We start from the raw sequence: 19,829 nt of genomic DNA, 5'->3' as shown, positions 1-19,829 counted from the left end.
CATAAAAACTGAAAAGCTCCTGCGCCAACACCAAGGAACACCTACAGCAACGATTAAAATGGGAATTTCAGGCCAGGCCAAAAAAGATTAGGACTAGAATTTAGCAATCCCCAGAACATAAGAACGAGGAGGCACGCCTGAAAGAAAGGAAGACGCCTTCGTAAAGTCCTAAGGGGGGGGGGGGGGCGGGGATGGGAGGTGGTGCAAAAGGAAATGCTACTTAAATGTCAGAAGGAGAGTCACCAGGGTGAGGTCAATGAAACCTTCTACGCAAAGTCATGACATAGGTTCAAAACTGTCTGTCCTTCCTCCCGAAATCCTTGCTGTTTTTTGGTGCAGATGATGAGGCAAACAGAAAAATGGAACATCTATAAGAAAAGTAGCATTTCTTTGCAGATGTCAGAAGCCACAACAGAAGTTTTAAAGGGAGAGGTGTGTGTGCGCGCGCCCGCGCGTGAAAGTGCTATTCATTTCCATAACAGTGCGACTTAGGCTGCTGACTTAATTTCCCTCGGTCAAAGAGAGCAAATGTGCCATTTAAGACAATTTCTTAATCCTTTAAAAGAGGCGGGGTGGAATGGTAGGGAGGTGGACAAACAAGTTGCTTAGCCAGCGGGGTCGCTGAGCCAACAGGGGACCCGCCTTCTCCACCCCTTTACTCCCATTGGCCCTTCATGGGGGCGTGGCCAGACGACCGCGGTGGGCGGGACCTGGACGCGCAAGTCCACCCCGGGTGCCTGGCGGGGGCATGGCCCGAGTGTCACCGCGGTCGCCACCATGGCCGGGCTTGCCTGCGGGTCCACGCGCGCGCTGCTCGCCGCCCTGCTGGCGTCCGCGCTGGTGACGCTGCTGGTGGCGCCGGCGCGGGGCCGGGGTGGCCGGGACCACGGGGACTGGGACGCTGCGGCGCTGCTGCCGACGATGCCGCCTCGCGAGGACGCGGCGCGCGTGGCCCGCTTCGTGACGCACCTCAGCGACTGGGGCGTCCTGGCCACCATCTCCAGTGATCAGGCCGTGCACGGCTGGCCCTTCGCGGACATCTTGTCGCTCAGTGACGGGCCCCCGGGCTCGGGCACCGGCGTGCCCTACCTCTACCTGAGCCCGCTGCAGCAATCCGTGGGCAACTTGCAGGTGAGCGGGCGGGCCGTGTGGCGCTCGCCTAAAATCTGCCGAGGAGGGAAAGACTGCCAGGCTCCTGGAGAGGAGAATTTCCGCCCGGCCCAAACTCCCTTTTTTGGCCCCGTGCGGGCAGGGCAGGCATTGCAAGCACACCCCGCCGCTGGGCGATGTGTTCGGGGTGAATTTTCACCCTTGAGTTGTCTTGGGGTACAGTGTCCCAATAACTGCGCTCGTCTTATTAATTAAAAGTTTTACAAGGCTTTGAGATAGTTGGGTAGTTAAGCACTCTGTATGTGTAGCTTGGGAGCTTCTTTTTCTTACTCCTAAATTATGAGCTTCCATAGTGAGAAGCTACTTTGCACCATTGACGATGAACACATTTTAAGGCAGTCTTTAGGCTCCCTGTGTATATTCGCTTCCCTAGTAGGGAGTAGAATTGACTGCAGTTCTATATCCTCCTCACCCTGTGCCTACCTTCTGGGGCATCGTTGCAACTGGCTAGGTGACATCGCTTGGGAGGCTAAATTCACACAAACCCCAGCCACAAAGGTAGTCTTTTTGACGAAGAACTCGAATTCACGGTGAGTTGGGAAAGTACAGTTTTCTTGATAAAGATATGATGAAAGTAACTGCCATTTAGATTCTGCACTTATCTACCATTCCATTCTTTCTTTGAAGAAGATATCACTGTCCTCCTGTCAATGAAGAACTTGAGGCTCAACTAGATTAAATAACATCCAAAGCGGGTGTCTCAGCTGGAATTCCACCCCTGCCTTCAAAATACAGACCACAATGGGCTCTTAATAGATTGCCCCCAGATCTTCCAACCATCCATTTTTGTAGTGACTACCAGGGTAATTTTCCTGTGATCAGGTTTTTCTTCCCCTCAAAAAGTTGTTATTGCCCCCTCATGGTCTGCAAAATGCCAAAGTGGCCATTCAGGCATGCTCAGTCCAACTCGCCCCCTAACCTGGCCCCAATCTGCATGAGAGCGTTATAATCAACCTTTCTCCGAAAGGTAATCAACACTCAGACCAAAGTAAATGTCCTACTGATTGTCCAACAACATTCCTTTGCAGGAACACCTCCTTAAAAACAGCAAAACAAAACAAACACAGATCATAGACTGGTAACCATGAGCAAAATGTCCCGCAGACCAGTTTCCTTTGGCATTTAATTAATTTGAATTAGTTCTCCAACATTTGAAAGTTGAGATTTCAACTAAAAATCTGATTTTCTAACGTCTTGAAAAATTGAAAGATCTCATGACATCAGGGTGAGGGACTATATTCTCTGAGCAGAAATAAGCAACTGTCTCCTTTAAACATAGTGCATACACACTGCTCACCATTCCTTATTCCTGGCCTTTCCAACATCTTAGACATTAGCTGAAAGCAAATTCATTTCACTGCATCAGGGATGCTCAACATTGGTGGTAGATATGGTCAGTTGGAGTGGCTTTTTAAAATGTCGGCCCTCCCTGGTGGCGCAGCTCGTTAAAGCACAGCACTGGGAGGCTAAAGCCACTTCCGCATGAGTTCTACCCCTGCCTGCCCTGGAGGTGACCACATGTCGCGGAAGACTTCTCCTGACCTGCCGGCTGCTCCCCTCAGCAGTGTACTTCGTCGATTAGCCTGTTCTGCTCCCCGCTCTGTCTCTGGTGAATCCTCTCACCCTCCGCATCTCTGGCTTGTACCCCAGTTCTGTATGAATAAATAAATAAATCTTTAAAAGAAAAAAAAAAGAAAGAAAAAGGCAATTAAAAAAAATGCAATGCCAAGGCATTTTTTTTTTTTTAGAAAGGACACTTTATTAAGAACCCTGTTCCCCTTGGGGGGAGGGGGGAAACCTCCCTTAATGCTTCTAATAGGGAGAGGGGTTGAGAATCACTGTACACAACAGGTCCTCAAATAACATTTAGGTCAACAGTTTGTTGTAATGATGAGAAAAAACAATCTTGATCTACTGTGAAGGAACTGTTGTTTTAATTATTGTCATAGTTTCCAGGAACCTATAGGTGGTGATAAATCAACCTTTCTTTATATGATTGTGTTTAAACTTGTGAATACCTAGAAGGTCCAGGGCACAGTGTCCTAAACTAGGCCTATTAACTGGTGTTGAAATTATCCCCACTGAAGAAATGAAGAAATTAAGGCTCAGAGGCAAGAGTCTCACTTGTAACCAATGAGCTCACGACTGCCAGGTAGGAACTCAACTCTGGTCTTCGACGTCTAGACAAGAGACAGTGGAGAGGAGCTTACCTGGCTTTCAGATCTCTGTGGAAAGACAGTACCACATGAAGACTAGCTTGATTCTCATTCCATCAGTTAAACAATAAAGGTTGCTTTTTACTTCCGAATTCTTCTCTTCCTTTGATGTCTCCCTTTTCCTGTCTGTTCCTATTCACCCTGCCCACCAGGTCAAAGTTGCCCTTTGCCCAGAAATGGCCAACAATCTCCAGCTGTCTGAAACTCTCCAGATGCCTAAGATTCGTTTGGGGTGTTTGTTTAAAATGCAGACCCCCTTTTTTGGTATTCTTTGGGTAAAAACCCAAATATAGAATGTGGAATAGTTGGATCATATGGTATTTCCATTCTTAATTTTTTGAGGAATCTCCATTTGGTTTCTGTAGTGACTATACCAGTTTATATTCCCACCAGCAGTGCACAGATGTACTTTTCTATTCAAACTAATAACAATGGTTGTTTCTTATCTTTTAAAAAATTTATTTATTTAAAAATTATTCATTTATTTATTTATGCATACAGGAACTGGGGTGTAGGCCAGAAGTGCAGGGGGTAAGTGGATTCACCAGAGACAGAGTAGAGGAGTAGAGGGGAGCAGAAAAGGCAGATTTACTGAAATGCACTGCTGAGGGGAGCAGTGGGCAGGTCAGGAGATGTCTGCTGAATCATGTGATTCACCTCCCTGGCTGGGAATAGAATTCATGCTACAGGGGCTGGTGATATCTTGATAGCACTGTCTTTAACCCCTGCACCACCAGAGAGTCTCTCTTTCATATCGTTTTTATATAAGCCATTTTCAAATGTATGAGATGATGTCTCATTGTGGTTTTTATTTGTGCTATAAAAATAATGAAATCTTGTCATTTGTAACAACATGGCTAGACCTAGAGGGTACTATACTCAGAGAAATAAGACAGAGAAAGACAAATACCATATGATTTAGGTCATATGGTATTTCCATTCTTAATTTTTTGAGGAATCTCCATTTGGAGATTCTGTACACAGAAGATAAAGAAACCAAAACAAAACAAAAAAAGAACAAAAATAAACACTTAGATTAAAAACTAAATGGCAGTTACCAAAGGGAAAGAGAGGGTGATTGGGTAAAAGGGGTCAATTGTATGGTGAAGGATGGAAAATTAGACTTTTGGTGACAATCACAGTGTGGTATACACGGATGTCAAATTATAGTGCTGTATACTTGAGCCCTATGTAATGTTTTAAATCAATGTTACTTCAACCAAAAATAAAACATAGAATAAAATGTGGATGCCTGGGTTAGGAAAGGAGCCCAGAAGATGAGAATTTTAGCAGGCTCTCCAGGAACTGATTCTTGGAAAGCATTGACAGACATAAGCCTCCAAATGCAGTCTAGACCCCTTCACTTGGAATCAGGCCCCCTCAGTCTTGTGTTCAATCCCTTCCTTCCAGACAGCCTGTCTTTCAAGCAAATGAGCGGCTCACTTCTATCATGCTATACACTTTCCAGTTTTGTGGTTTTGCAATCACCTTTTCCTTTAATATGTTCTCACCTGATTTTCAATAGTCTGTAGTTTCCCTCTAGTTTCTATATCACTCAAGGCTGCCCTGATACTGAACTCCTGACACTGAACTTCAAATATATTTAACTCTATCATTCATTTGAAAGTTAGGCAATGTCTTTAACTTCATCTCTGTCTTTGTTTTGCATTTAGAAATTTCGTCTTTATCTGACTTTTCAAATAGGGTCTACTCACAGCTGAGTTTATAATGAGGAGAGAACTCCTCTGTCCTTCACCTCCCACCTTTTAGTCTCCCATCGGCCTTATCTAATGGTTTGCAAACTGCAAATATTTGGCTTAAAAATTTCGAGATCGCTTTATGACTCGCTTTTTTTTTTAATTTATTATTACAAAGTTTATTTTTACATCATTTTGCACATTTTTTTTCCATCTCGATTGTAATCCCCGCGGGTTTCCCATCACCAAATCACTCCTGTACCACCACCATAGTCCGGTGCATTTCCCTCCCTTCCCCCCTCGCCATTTTTGATCCCATTCCCCACTCCACCCCCACACCCCCACAGAATGTCTCTGGTATATGGTTGTTCATTATTTTTGTTATTTTCTCGCCTGGTCCATTATACTCCTGCTATGAGTGAAACCATCCGGTATTTTTCTTTCTCTTTCTGGCTTATCTCACTAAGCATGATCTTTTCCAGCTCCATCCAAGTTGCTGCAAAAGACATGTGTTTCTCTTTTTTGGTTGCTGAGTAATATTCCATTGTATATATGTACCACATCTTTCTAATCCAATGACTCGCTGTTTTATGGGTCACTGAGAGATGGTAAGATTCCCCACTCAAGACTAGGAGTTTAAAGTGCTGTTATGAAAGACACTGTGTGACATTGCAATGTCAGCAATGCTTTTTATGAAGCTAATTTCTGAATAAGAGTGAACTTGAAATTTTGCTTCCCTTCCCTTTTGAATCTAATACTTCCCTTATTCTAGAAGGCACGAGCCTGTTCTCCAGTTTTGAAATCACATGACAGTGTCTGGAGGATAAGATAACCAAGCAGCATGATTCAGCTACTTTCTTGCCTAAAATGTATAATTAACCAGCCGTAAGCAGCTTCGGCATTCTGTGCATTAGTCTTCATAAGAGTATAAACCTTTAAATCTTTCAGTGAAGGTTATAGATCAGCCTTGAATTTAGGTGATAATTGTAATTCCTCTGCTGAATATGAGACAGACTAAGAGTTTAAGAAAAAAAGTGTTAAAATAACTCCTGCTGAGTCGGTTAATTTTATATTTCAAACTCCCACCCCCTCTGATGGGGAAAGTGTCCATATTAGTCTTTGTCTAAGTGGTATCTTTCCCCTGGGTGGAAGGTGGTATTTTACAGTTCATTGCTTCTTGGAAGTTCAAGCTTCCAGACAGCCTGAATGCAACTTAGGAAATATATTACCTCTCTAGAGACATTATTTGACATGAATGGGTATCCATTTTCTCTCTACAGGAGAATCCACATGCTACGCTGACCCTGTCTTTGGCACAGACTAACTTCTGCAGGAAACATGGATTTGATGCCCAAAGTCCCCTCTGTGTTCATATAATACTGTCAGGAGTTGTTACTAAGGTAAATCGTGACCCCCCAAAAGAAAGAGATTGGTTGTAGAAAAGTTTCATCTTATTAACAGTAAAGAGATATTTTAAGAATTCTGTAAAATTGGGGGTTGAGATGGAGAGTTAAAATACATTCTAATATGTAAAATAATTTCATAAAAACAAAAGGTTTATGTTAGTTGCTTTCATGGGGTGTTCAGTAAGACAGTTATTGAACCGCTTTTGAAGCCAAACAGCAGTAAAACCCTGTGGAAAGAGTGCTCGATGCGAGTGTTAGTTCCTTGTCTGAGCTCCTCGTCTCCATAATTTAAAATTGGCTTTAGAGCAGAGCACCCACTAAGTAGGCTGAAGGGGAGTGCCCATTACTAAGTAGTGGAAGCAAATTTAGACTCTTTGGGGACTACCATGGGAAGGAAGTTAAATAAAACTGTGAGAAGATCAGAGGGCACAATGTCAGGAGCACAGGTCTGGTTAATAGAGCCAACAGATTTGCTCTCTGACCTTTCACCTTTGAATATCTCCAATAAGTTCTGTTATGTTCTGGAAATTCTTTGTGGACACACATCAGTGGCTGAGTGTCAGTTCCCAGCAGGAGAAGAGGCCAAGAATAGGTAGATGCCGTTGAGTTCTGATATACCACGTCTACAAGTTTTTCCCTCTGTGCATCTCTGTGTTCAACGTGCACCTCATGGTGTAAAAATGCTAATTTTTCTTGGCACAAGTACCACGGAATTTTATTATAGGACCCTGTACCAGTTATCTGGTAGCTCAAAATTACTGTTTACCAATGAAAACTGATCCTTATGACAACGGTGATTGTGCACAGGTGAATTGGTGGTGGAAAATTTACAGGGACTGCACCTGAGAGGAGAAAGCACATATTGTACAAAAAGAACAATGATGTAAAATATATACAAATAAATACATGTAAAAGTTTTTTAAGTATAGGAAATGTAAAAAAAAAAAGAAAGAAAGAAAATTGGTCTAATGATAGTTGTCCACTTCATTCTGTTATCATAAATATTTGAAATCTGTATTGTGGTCTGCCTTTCTTTAAGCTTCCTTTGTTTTTATCAGATTCCTTATGCTTAATATCAAGATTTATAGTGGAACTTTAAAATTCTCAAGAAAAAAAGGAGAAAGCAAATTGTAACAATGTGTGGTATTAGCTGTTAACCTTACATAGTGATCATTTTGCAATGTATCCATGTAGCAAATCATTATGCTGTACATGTAAAATTAATAAAATTTTATGTGTCAATTATCTCAATTTAAAAAAATGTTTTGGAATCAGAATTCAGAATGAAACTCTTCAGGATACATACAGTGTGAGAATCACACATTCCTAACTGATGAAAATACAAAAAATGTCACTATTGTATCACCCATGTCCTTTAGGTGAATGAAACAGAAGCGGACTTTGCAAAGCAGTCATTGTTTATTCGACACCCTGAGATGAAAACCTGGCCTCCCAGCCATAATTGGTACTTTGCCAAGTTGAATATAACCAATATCTGGGTTGTGGACTACTTTGGTGGACCAAAAATAGTGACTCCTGAAGAATATTATAATGTCACAGTCCAGTGAGTATTTCATGTCTTCCACATTTCTGATATTGTACCTGGTCAGCATCTCTGCCCCCAACACCCCCAGCTTCTTAAGCAAGGGGGTCTTAACCATTTCTTGTATCGTGGGCACCTTTGGTGGGCTCGTTACTCCTCAGAATAATATTTTTTTAAAGATTTATTTATTTATGCATATAAGACCTGGGGTACAGGCCAGAGGTGCAGGGGTTGAGAGGACTCGCCAGAGACAGATTGGGGAGCAGAACAGGCCCATTGACTAAGTACATTGCTGAGGGTAGCAGCGGGTGGGATAAGAGAGGTCTACTGAGTCATAAAAGTCACCTCCGGGCCAGGCATCGAATTCGTGCTGCAGTGGCTGTGATAGCCACCAGGGTGGGCCCAGAATAATATTTTTAAATCATAAAAGACAGAGGATGACAAAGGAAGCCAGCTGTGTTGAAGTACATTTATGAACATATTTTCAGTATGTTAATAAGAAGTTGACTTCTTAAGGAACACATTATATAATAAGGTCCGGTAGTGAGTCTAGAACTTTGCTTTTAGAGTAGTGAGAACTGAAAGCAGTATTTTAAGATGTCTGCAACAGCTGTCACGTGATATGAAATGTGTGACTTCTGTGTTTCTACTGTGACAATCACAGATGCATTCTCTCTCCTGTGGTTTATTGTCTGCCTTCCTCATTGAAGAAAATGATAAATTTCAGCTAGAACTTAATAAAAGTGAAAAAAAAAATCCCATCGAAGTTTACAGACCCCCGGGGCTTTACCTATAGGTCTGTATTCCAGACTGAGAGCCTGTTTGAAGGCTCTGCTTTATGCCCTGGGCGGAGTTCTGTCCTGACTGGGGTGAGACTTGTGCCTGGGGACAGTGAATAATCCATACGGATGCCTGAGGAGAAGTGAGGACTGAGTCTGACTGTGAATGCCTGGGGAAGCATGTCCCACCAGCAAGTGGACACTACAGGGGAGTAGAAGGCCACCAAAGAAGCCTTGGGAGAAGAACAGAACGTGACAGCAGGGAAAGAAGGATGTGATCAGCTTCTTTACAGGAGGCTGAGGCTCAGATGGAGGAATATGGGATGAGGAACTTTCCCAGTGAACACAGGTGATTCTGACCTATCTGATGCCTTATAGGCCTGATGGGAGGTGAGCACAATAGCAGGTCCTGTGAGCTGAGCATTTACTGCTGGTTGGTGCTATAGTATCTGGTTCATAGGTGTTAACTCACCTAATGCCCAAGAGGCCTGTAAGTTAGGTAATATTTTTCCTCATCTGTGAGATGAAATCCTGATGCACAGGAAAGAAACTTGCCTAGAGTCGTATTGCCAGTGACTAGTGGTGGTGGCATTCTAGCTCCAGAACCCTCACCCATGTCTCACCCTGACCTTACATTGCCCTATTTTTACCTCACTGGTGTCGGCCAGGCTTCTCCTCCAGCACCTTCTACAATGCACGTTCTACTTGTAGAACAGCTGCTCTTTGCAGAGTGTAGGGTGGCCATGCAAAGGTAGACTTGCGGGTTGTGACTCAGTTGTGCTTAAGTTTTTAGCAGCCACTCGTTGGGCATCTATCCCACTTAGAACACATTTCTGTTGAACTATGGACTTCACACCATGACTGTAAATTTCTTCACAGCAAAGCTCAGGCTTCACTTTTACCGCATCCCACTCAGGGCCTGCACAGGGCATGACACAGAGCAGTGTTTAGTAAACACTGGCTACTTATCAGTCTGCTCATCAGAGATGTGTTTCTCACTTCCTGATTGGAATAAAGAATCCAGCAGTGATGACACTACTTGCTGCTGCCGTGCAGGCAGAAGAGGAGGCACAGGCCAGGGATCCTGGTCTGGGCTGGCAAAGCCCTTTCTTTGTGGGAATGTAGCGGTAGCAATTGTTGGGGGTGGAGGGGCTGGCGCGGGTAACAAATGACCAAGGAAGACAACCTGTAAGCTGACAGGCCAGCTCTTCCTCTTTGAGATTAGAATTTACCCTTACAGAAGATAATCTCTGAAATACAGTCACCTTTGTAGAAATAACATGCCCAAGGGCTGTGCTTACTTTAATAACAAAATAAAAATGTGTTTTTCCCTTAAGTCTACATGCTGAATAAGTGAGTAAAACAGATACATTTGATGTTCTCACTTTATTACACAGACCAGTGAGTCTTTTCTGTAGCTCAGAGGTAAGAGGGAGCATTTTCTCCTTGTTCTTTTGTGAGAAGCACCAAAGACTAGGCCAAGTGTGACCCCTTTGGCGCAGGACCCCAGAATCCTAGAAGTGGGCCGTGCCCCCAAGCTGACCTTTGTGAATGGGTGCCTCTGACTGCTAACTTTCCATTTCAGATGCTGGGAGTAGCCTTCCCCGGGCCCCTCCCCTCCTCTGCCCCAGGCCCCTACATAACTCTCCCAGTTTGCCGCTGGGGGAAGGGGGAGTAGTAATATTTATAAGGACCAAGGACCTGTACCTTCCCAGGGAGTCACTCCCCCGGGCCTCATAGGTCTTCTGGGGCTCTTCCCCACATGGCAGTGACCTTGCCTGCCTGCTCAGGTTATTTTGGAAGATGTTATCCCTCCAAATACCATAAAGTTCTCTGGCCTGAAATCAGTTTCCCTTTGACAGAGTCTTTTGTGAGCTCATTAATACCAGTACCACTTGACTGGGCTATTGGGGCCTAACTGAATGTGGTTTGGCACCTTGCACTATTGGGTCAGGACCCCACCAGCATATTAGCACCCTTCATGGATGTTTTGCTGGAGTCCGGAATAAGCAGTTATCTCCTATCACTGAACAGCTGAGTGTTTGCACCAGGCCTCCTCTTCCTAGGGGCACCCCATGTTACCCAGCAAGGCCAGAGGTAATGAGAGGTCACCCTCTCCTAGCCTGGACGTGGATCTCCTGAGAGCTGTGGGTGAGGTTGCATCAGGAAACCATGTGGAACTGGACATATCTAGCTGGACTCTGTATGGTCAAGCCCTGGCTAGTTCTTGTGCTCCAATGCTTGGGACTCTTCTGTTCTCCATAGTTTTTGTATTTTAAACCTTCAGGTAGTCTCGGGTATCCACAGCACAACAGCTGTAGTCATGGCCTGATAAATGCACAGTCAGGTATTAGCATCATTCTCAGAGAGGGGGGAAGCTGACTAAAATAAAGTTTCCTAGTCCTGCCCCTAACCCTATATGTACCAGACCTCAGGAATCTGCATTGTAGCAAACTCAAATGATTATTTATTTCAAGAAAGTGACTGAGATTCTCACCATCTTTCAGCTTCTGGATTAGAAGTTTCTCTATTTTTTTTCCAGGATGAATTTTAAGACTTTCAACTCAGTTTGATGAAATGATTCTTCCTCCTCTCTCCCCTACAGGTGAAACAGAATGTGAGGAATTTGACCACACATGTGAGTTCTTAGGATGATTCATACAGTCCTGGGGGGCTCGACGTTTCTCTGGAAATCTTCCCAAATCAGCCAGTTTTCTCTCGGATGCTGTTTCCTTTGCCTCTCTGCTTGCTTGCTTGTTTACGGAATAACTTGTAACTTGCACTGTTACTGTATTTCTTGGGAGATGTGGTTGCTTTATTTTTTCATATGTTAAAGCCAGTTTCATAGAAAGGTATCTTTCTTTACGATCAAAGAAGTTGTGTTCCGTCAATCTCAAGTAGGTTTCTGATAACTGTTCCTTGAAAATCAGATCACCAGTGAGCCTCTGAAGGTGCTGGAGGCGTGTTGGTTATTCCTGGAGACTGGTGAGGAGAAGGCTGTGCCCACCCAACCCCATACCTGAGACTTCCCAGAGCTTGGACCATGTGTCTATGTCCTGGAAAAATCTTGCCAGGACCATGTGATGAGACACAAATAAGCTTCCTACTCTGGTTCATTTTTGTCTGACCATCCTGGTATTATTGATCCAACAGCGGGCAAAGCTCTTTTCTTATAAAGACAATTTTTTTTTTTCAGATCAAAAGTGAAAATGATCTAGAACAAAGTTCACAAAACATTTCCTCTCTAAGTAGTAACTGTAATCAGTTAATGACAGTCAAATTACACACATACATACACACATACAAAACAGGATTGTGAGAGGTAAAGAAGGAATATTGAATTTTACGTGACTGGAGTTTCTTTACTTTTATAAGTTTAACCCAGACAGAAAACAGCTTGTCAGGGCCAAACATCACTCCCAACCACTCTGTAGCTTTTTAAAGTTACTCTCCATAGTGATCCCAGACATCTTCAGCTGCTCTTAAATCTCTAAATGACTGCTAACTTAGTGCCTAAGTCAGAGTATCAGAGAGAAGATAAGATGGCATTTTTAAAGAAATCACATTTCCTCAGAAGGAAAGAAACTATTCAGTTTTACTGCCTATATACATGATTTCAGAAGCCGACATAAGCTCCATTATAAAGAGCTGTGCTAGGAATCTAACCACCGAATCCTTAAATGGCTAAGAGAAGAGAAGTTGAATGTGAATCACTATGCTTAAAATCTATAAAATGAACTCATCTGGTAAACAGCTTCTGTTTAAGGAAAATGATGTATATTAAACTTGGTAAAACAGGTTTGTTGTTGAAAGCACCTAAATAAAAACATTATTTTACTGAAATGTGCTGGATGTATTCTCTTAAATGTAGATATTAGTATTTATTACCTCCTGGACTCACTGACTACTGTCAAAACTCTTGCATACGTTAGCATGTTCTTAAATCACCCTCTGGCCATCAGAGCTTGGAGTGAGTGAGTGACTCTATCGCTAAGCAGCTCACTGTGTCTGCCAGTGTGGGGATGACCAGCAGGCTTCACCAAGGCCCTATGAGGTAATTCAGTTGAGAGTATCACTCTGCTTTCTTCCCTTGCCCATTAATTGTGAGCTTTGTCTCCATTTGATGCCGTGTAAAAAATCTAAATTCAGGTAAGTCATCACAGAATAAAATCAACCAATTTTTCCAGTGGACTGCAGATTCCTTTACACAGCAGGTCCTAGAATAATTCACACGTATTCAACGTTGTTTTGTTACAGTGACAGAAAAGGAATCCGTATGCTGGATGAAACACTATTAGAAGACTTGGGTTCCATAGAAAGTTGCGGTTTGGGAGAACCTTATGGGAGAACTTACTGAGAGGATGGAGCAGTGTCAGGAATCTAACCACAGAATCCTTAAATGACTAAGAGATGTTGAGTGTGATTTGCCACCAGAGGGCACTGTACACCACTCTTTGTGAAGACGTCTAATTCTTGTACAACTGAGCTGATTAAGCCCCAAAGAATGACACAGGACCCAAGGTGGGCTGGGTGGGCTCCATGAGATGACCATGAGTCAAAGACAGTCCAGCCGGGACAAGAGAAGAAGCAGGCTGGTCTCATGTTACTGCTGTCTGGTTTTCACGGTTTTATCCCTCCTCCCACACCATGTGCCTGCCCCACTTGCTATGGAAAAGGGACACAGGAGTCCTCCCTGGTGATGTAGGGGCTTAAGACACAGTACTGTCATGCTATAGCCAGCCACTACAGCACGAGTTCTTTCCCTGGCCAGGGAGCTGACCCACATGGCACAGCAGACCTCTGCTGTCTGCCCGCCACTCCCTTTAGCAGTATATCTCAAGTAGATCTGCCTGTTCTGCCCCCATACTGTCTCTGGTAAATGCTCACACTCCCTGTACCTCTGGCCTACACCCCAGTTTTTGTATGTATAAATAAATCTCCCCCCCCCCTTTTTTTAAAGAGGGACAGAGCCCTGTTCTTTACCAGATAGAGGACAAATGTTCTGGACAGGGAGAGAGTTTGACCCCAGACCATGATAAGAAAAGAAAACTTTAAAAGTAGGAAGAGGAGGGCCCTCCCTGGTGGCGCAGCCGGTTAAAGCACAGCACTAAGAAGCGTAAGCCACTTCCCCATGAGTTCAATCCCCGCCTGCCCCAGAGGTGACCCGCATGGCGAGGCCGACCTCTCCTGACCTGCCCACTGCTCCCCTCAGCAGTGTACTTCATCGATCTGCCTGTTCTGCTCCCTGCTCTGTCTCTGGTGAATCCTCTCACCCTCCGCATCTCTGGCCTGTACTCCAGTTCTATATGAATAAATAAATAAATCTTAAAAAAAAAAAAAAGTAGGAAGAGGAAATTGCTGAGCCGCAAGCCTGAAGCCACTGAGCCCTGGATGTCTGCTTTTGACAGATATTAGCTCAGTTTAGGAACTTGTTCAACTAGTTAAGGCCAAATTTGCATTTCCAGACCACAATTAGCAGTTTATTTTGCCTTCTAGTCCAGATTCAAATTCCTCGCAGGTACACAGTAGGATAGAGAAACATCCTTTATGAAATGCAACAGCACTCAGTGAAAGAAAGACATAGAGATTCTGACTTGAGGCTGTTAATGTCATGTTTCCTTTCTTAGTAATTTTCATACTAAAGATGATAAAATAATTGAAGAGGAGATTCTACTTTCTAATCACAGGGCATGTTCTCGGTTTTAGTACTGAAAACAATAATGTTCTATTTCATGTAAAGCTGCTAGGTCAATTATCTTTAGGGAAATTCCAAACTGTCACTTCAGAACCAGGTGCTCTGTAAGTTTTCATCTGACAAGATAGTTGCAACTTAAGTCCTTTTTGTAATCAATCAGTCAACCAAATCTCCATCTTTTTCTTAGATTCCCCCCCCCCACTGTATATTGTAAGTAAGCTGTATATGTGTTGAAATTATGGGAAATAAAAAAGTTAAAAATTCAAAATCTTAGCAGTCAGCATGACGCTGGTATTGAAGGCAATTTCCTCCAATCTTGGCTCCCATGAGCTGCTTAACTGTTATGAAGATCATGCTGCTTATTATTTCTCACACTTTATTCTGCTAGAATCTGTTCATAGAGATGGCTTAGCATGTCTGCAGAATATTTTCTCAGCTCAACCTACTCCAGCTAGCAAATAAATTAGCATTGTGTTACAGCTGACAGAACCTCTTTGAAAGTATTTTAAACAACAAAAAGGAACTCATGATCTAAAAAAACTCCAGCACTCAGTTTTCGCCTCCTGTTTGCTGCTTCCCCTGTGTTGGTCTTAACTGTTGCCAGCAATCTGAGAGCAGAACATCTTTTCCAGCCAAGAGAGTCATTTCTGGACAATTGCTGTGTCTGGGACTGGGGTGCCTTCATTGGCTGCCCAGGTCCTGTGTCCTTCTCTGAATTCAGGGGTTCAGTTCAGCACCATGAGAACCACAGGAACTAAGAGTTTGGAGGGCATCTGAACACAAATAAGAAATGCTACCTGAAGGGGCCTAGAACAGGCAAAATGTTCAGGCTGATACTATGCACCACCCCCACCCCCAATGTTTTGACTTTTTTGTTATTTCCAGTTTTTCCTATTATAAGAGAAAGCTCTTTATGCAGAAAGCATTTTCTACATTCCTGTTGATTTTCTTAAGGTTCCCAGAAGTGGGATTTCCAAGCCAAAGGCTATAGTACAAGTTACAAATTGCTTTGAAGAATTTATAACAATGAACAGTCCAACAAGTTAGAGACACATACCTGATTTCACTTACAGATGGAATCAAAAAACCCAAAATTCAGACGGAAAGCAGATTGATGGTTATCAGAGGGGAGGGCGTAGGGAGGGGTGAAATGCACAGGGAGAAGTGAGATAAATAAACTTCTAGTCATAAAATAAGTCAAGAAGATGTGATGAACAGCATTGAGACTATAACCAAGAAGATGGCCTTGCAAATTTGAAAGTTGCTAAGTACAGCCAACAGATTACTGTGATGATCATTTAGCAACATATACAAATGCTGGCTCATTATGTCAGACACCTAATATGAGAATAATACGTGCCAATTATACACACATTTAAAAAATATATCAGAAAAGAACAAACTGACACCAAAGCACAAGCAAAAATCAAAAAAATGGATGTTTCCAGCAAACTGGGAAACTTCTGTAGAGCAAAAGAAACAATCAACAAAATGAAAAGACAGTCTACAGAATAGGAAATAATATTTGCAAATCATCAGTCTGTTCAGTGATTGATGTTCAAACTATATAAAAAACTCAATAGCAAAAAAGCAAACAATGCAATTTAAAAATGAGCAGAGGAACTAAATAGACACTATTCCACAGAGGACTTATAGACAGTAGGTACATAAGAGTTTCAGCATCACTAATCACCAGGGAAATGCAAATCAAAGCTATAATGAAATGTCAATTCACATGTGCTACAATCACTATGATCAAAAATGATTAGAGATGGGGCCTCCCTGGTGGCACAAGGGATTAAAACCTGGTATTATGAAGCTATCCGCAGCTACTGCAGCATGAGTTCAATCCCTGGCCAGGGAGGTATCCCACATGGTGCAGCAGACCTCCCCTGACGCGTCTGCTACTCTCCTCCAGCAGTATGTTTTGGTAAATCTTCCTGTTCTGTTCCACACTCTATCTCTGATGAATCCTCTCACCACCTCCCTACCTCTGGCCCACACCCCATTCCTTGCTTGCATAAATAAATTAAAAAAAAAAAAAGGACTAGAGGTAACTACCATCCAATCTTTCTTCTGATTATATCTACAAATAAATGTGTTAGGATCTTGAAGAGATACCTGCACTCCCATGTTCATTGCAACATTATTCACAATAGCCAAGATGTAGAATCAACTTAAGTGTCCACCAGCAGATGAATGGATGAATAATGGCAATGTGCTCTATATTCACAGAGGAATATTATTCAGCTGTTAAAAAGAAGGAAATCCCATCACTTGTAATAACATAGATGGAAAGTGGAGGCATTATGTTAAATGCAGTAAGTCAGGCAGCAAAAGATAAATACTGAATGATATCATTCACATGTGAACCCTACAAAAGTTTTAACTCCATAGAAAGAGTTAATGGTAGTTAATAGGGACAGGGAAGGGGGGGGAAGTAGACAATGTTGGCTGGGCAAAAGATACAAACTTTCATTTATAAGATGAATAAGTTGTGTGAAGCTACCGGAACAGGGGGTTGGGAAGGTAGAAAGAAGAGGGGAGGGGGCACAATAGACTCTGGTGGAAGATTTGTGGGGCTTTGGTATGGGTTTGTTGTGACAACATACATTTGTGGCGGTATAAACCTATTACCCTAAGACACACCTCCGGAAACCATTACCTTAATAAACATAATTTTTTAAAGAAATGAACGCGTTCTGAGGTATAACATGGCGATTATATACTTGAGCATTGCTGAGGGAGTAGATCTCAAAGGTTCTCACCTCGAAAAAGAGCTGGTAATTAGGTGAGATGACGGATGTGTTGACTAACCCAACTGCGGTAACCGCTTATAACATGTAAATGTATCAAATCGACATATAGAGCACTTTAAATGCACACCACTAAGTTGGAGGACAAAACCAAAAACAACAACAAAGCAATTTGAAATATGTCGCTGGAAGGTGGGGGCCTAGCGTAGAGTTTGCAAAGACATCCTTGTGCTCTGTGACCTCCTCACCCCACCTCCTCCAGCAGGAGGCTCTGGGCTAGTCCCAGCAAGACCATCTGTTCTGGCCAGGACGAAAATAAAATATGGACTAGGCAGCGAGAAGTGGGAAGCTGGGCATAAAAAATCCCTATGTCTGTCAGAGTACCCCATGTCCTGGGAAGCAGGACCCCACACCCCCACACCACCAGCTCTGAACTCTGGCATGAGCCAGCGCGATCATTTTCAACACGTTCTTTTACCTTTCTGAGTCTCAGGCCTCTCCTTTGAGAAGTGGAAGGTTAAGTAGATGACTTCTCAACGGCATCTCACAAAGAGGGTCTCTGACGCAATCGTAAACACTTTACACCCAGGTGTAATGATTGATCAAGCATCACATGTTTCTCAAGTGCCTTTGCTTTTGAGTGGAAAAAGAGGGTCCCAATTTCTCTACATCCTTGCCAACGCTTTCCATGGTTTTTATTCTAGGTAGCCTGGTGGGTGCAGGTAGAGCTCATTGCTGTTTATTTGCATTTCCGTAACAGGGTGATGTTGAGCACCTTTTCAAGTGCTTATTGACCCTTGTATACTTTCATTTTTAAAATATATTTAAAGAGTAGGTTTATTAGGAAAAGGACAGAGGAGTAAAGGGCTCTTGCATAGGCGCAAGGGGGCAGGAAGAGTCACCCCAAAGGGACAGGCTTGCTGAGAAAGGCCTGCATGGTTGCAGGCAGGCGGCCTTAGGAGAGCGCTGAGGGAGGTCAGTGCCGAGAAGCCCTGGCAGGTACAGGACTTGGGCAGGCAGGAGGCTGCTGCCCTGCAGAGGGAGAGATGGGTGGAAAGAAGCACCTGATAGTCATAGGTGGGCAGACGATGGCTGCCGACCCTTGTATATTTTCTTTGAAGAAATCTTCACTCACATCTTTGTTCACAATTTTTTTTTTAACCAATTAAGCAAACATTTTATTTCCAGGCTCTTGAAGAATGATTCTTAATGATCTAAAAGTGGCCCAACTTAACTCAAAGGCACATCAATAAAATAAAATACTTGTGACATTAACAATTCATTTAAATTGCTCTATTTTCATATAAATTTGGTAATCATTCACAGTTTTTAAGTCACGCTTTAAACATTTTTAGAAGATGAGATAAAGCAGTAGTTTTTTTTTTTTTTTAAATACAACCACCACGATAAAGCAGAGTAACGTAAGAAGACAAAGATCAAATCTGCTTCACACACAGGATGGAACAATCTAATACACAACACAGTATTACTCCTTGCAAACAAGTTTGCTAAGAAACTGCTTTCCTACAAAAGTAGAACAATCCTCTTGCTTTGAAAAATCAAGGCATCGTTTGATTAATAAAGTTATCCTTCTTCCAATTTCACACTCATACTTGCATTCATTTAGAAGTTATTAATAATACATGAGAACAAATTCAGCTGCTGTGTAGATATCTTAGGATATTACAAATTACAAATATCTGAAATTTTAAATAAACAAAAATATTTCCTTTCCCCAAATGTAAAAATCCAGTACATGAACACACATTAATTCCAGCTATAGAACCACTAAAAATTCACTTATGAAAGATGTTATCCTGGAGTATTTGCTGATAAAGCTTCTGTTTGTCTTCAAGGTAGAACACTAAATGAATCATGTTGTTATCATTTAAAATTCTTCTCCATGAAGCTTCCTTGTTTAATTAGAAACTTGATAGTGTGTAGAATTTTGGCTCTAAGATCAGGTTACAGAGAAGGGCTGAAATGTTGAAGTCCTTTGGCGAGAGAAAAGTGTTTTACTGGCAAACTATTCATGCTTGATGATGTTTCTCAACTGCTCTTCTTCAGAGGAAAGCACAGAATCTGGGCAGGGGGCAGGGTCTCTTCCAGGTGGCTGGAAGACACAAAGGTGCTGGAGGGAGGTCTTCAGGCCAACTTTTCTTTCTTTCTTTTTATTATTGCAGTTATTTCTACACTCTGCATACTTGTCCTTATTAGCATATGATTTGCTAATCTTCCATTCTATGGATTGCATTTTTACTTTCTTGATATTTTTCTTTAATGCACAAAACTTTCAATTTTCATAGCTCGTGCTTTCAGTGTCGTGGCTAATCTTGTAACTTTTCCATGTAAATTTTCAAGTCAATTTGTCTGGTGCAGTAAATGGACGGATTAATTCAGGGACAGTTATGGGCTGCGTACGAGGGAACTTTTTATTAAAGAGTGGGTTATACCTTATCATTTACCCATCTTTTCTCTGTCTCTCTCTCTCTCTCTCTCTCTCTCTCTTTTTTAATGTCTTCAAGTTTGTTTCATATAAGTCTTATATTTTTTTATCAAGTTTATTC

General features: G+C 42.5%; 1 protein-coding gene across 2 annotated transcripts; it reads left to right on the top strand.

Moving 5' to 3' along the window:
- Positions 1–724: 724 nt before the first annotated feature.
- CREG1 (cellular repressor of E1A-stimulated genes 1) lies at positions 725–11,822 on the top strand. 2 transcript variants are annotated; one of them, XM_012728846.1, is made up of 4 exons: positions 725–1,131; positions 6,364–6,483; positions 7,869–8,053; positions 11,417–11,822. In XM_012728846.1, exons 1-4 carry the CDS (start codon positions 778–780, stop codon positions 11,418–11,420), a joined length of 663 nt encoding a protein of 220 aa, XP_012584300.1. In that variant the 5' UTR covers positions 725–777; the 3' UTR covers positions 11,421–11,822. The 2 variants fall into 2 exon arrangements, with proteins under 2 accessions (XP_012584300.1, XP_004688505.1); XM_004688448.2 differs by lacking the exon at positions 11,417–11,822 and having other exon boundaries at positions 7,869–8,057.
- The last annotated feature ends 8,007 nt before the right edge of the window (positions 11,823–19,829 follow it).

This window comes from Condylura cristata, unplaced genomic scaffold, assembly GCF_000260355.1.
Source record: "Condylura cristata isolate star-nosed mole 26May11 unplaced genomic scaffold, ConCri1.0 scaffold00024, whole genome shotgun sequence".
Taxonomy (NCBI): Eukaryota; Metazoa; Chordata; class Mammalia; order Eulipotyphla; family Talpidae; genus Condylura; species Condylura cristata.
The sequence above is the reverse complement of the archived record's forward strand: the minus strand, read 5'-3'. Positions and strand labels throughout refer to the sequence as shown.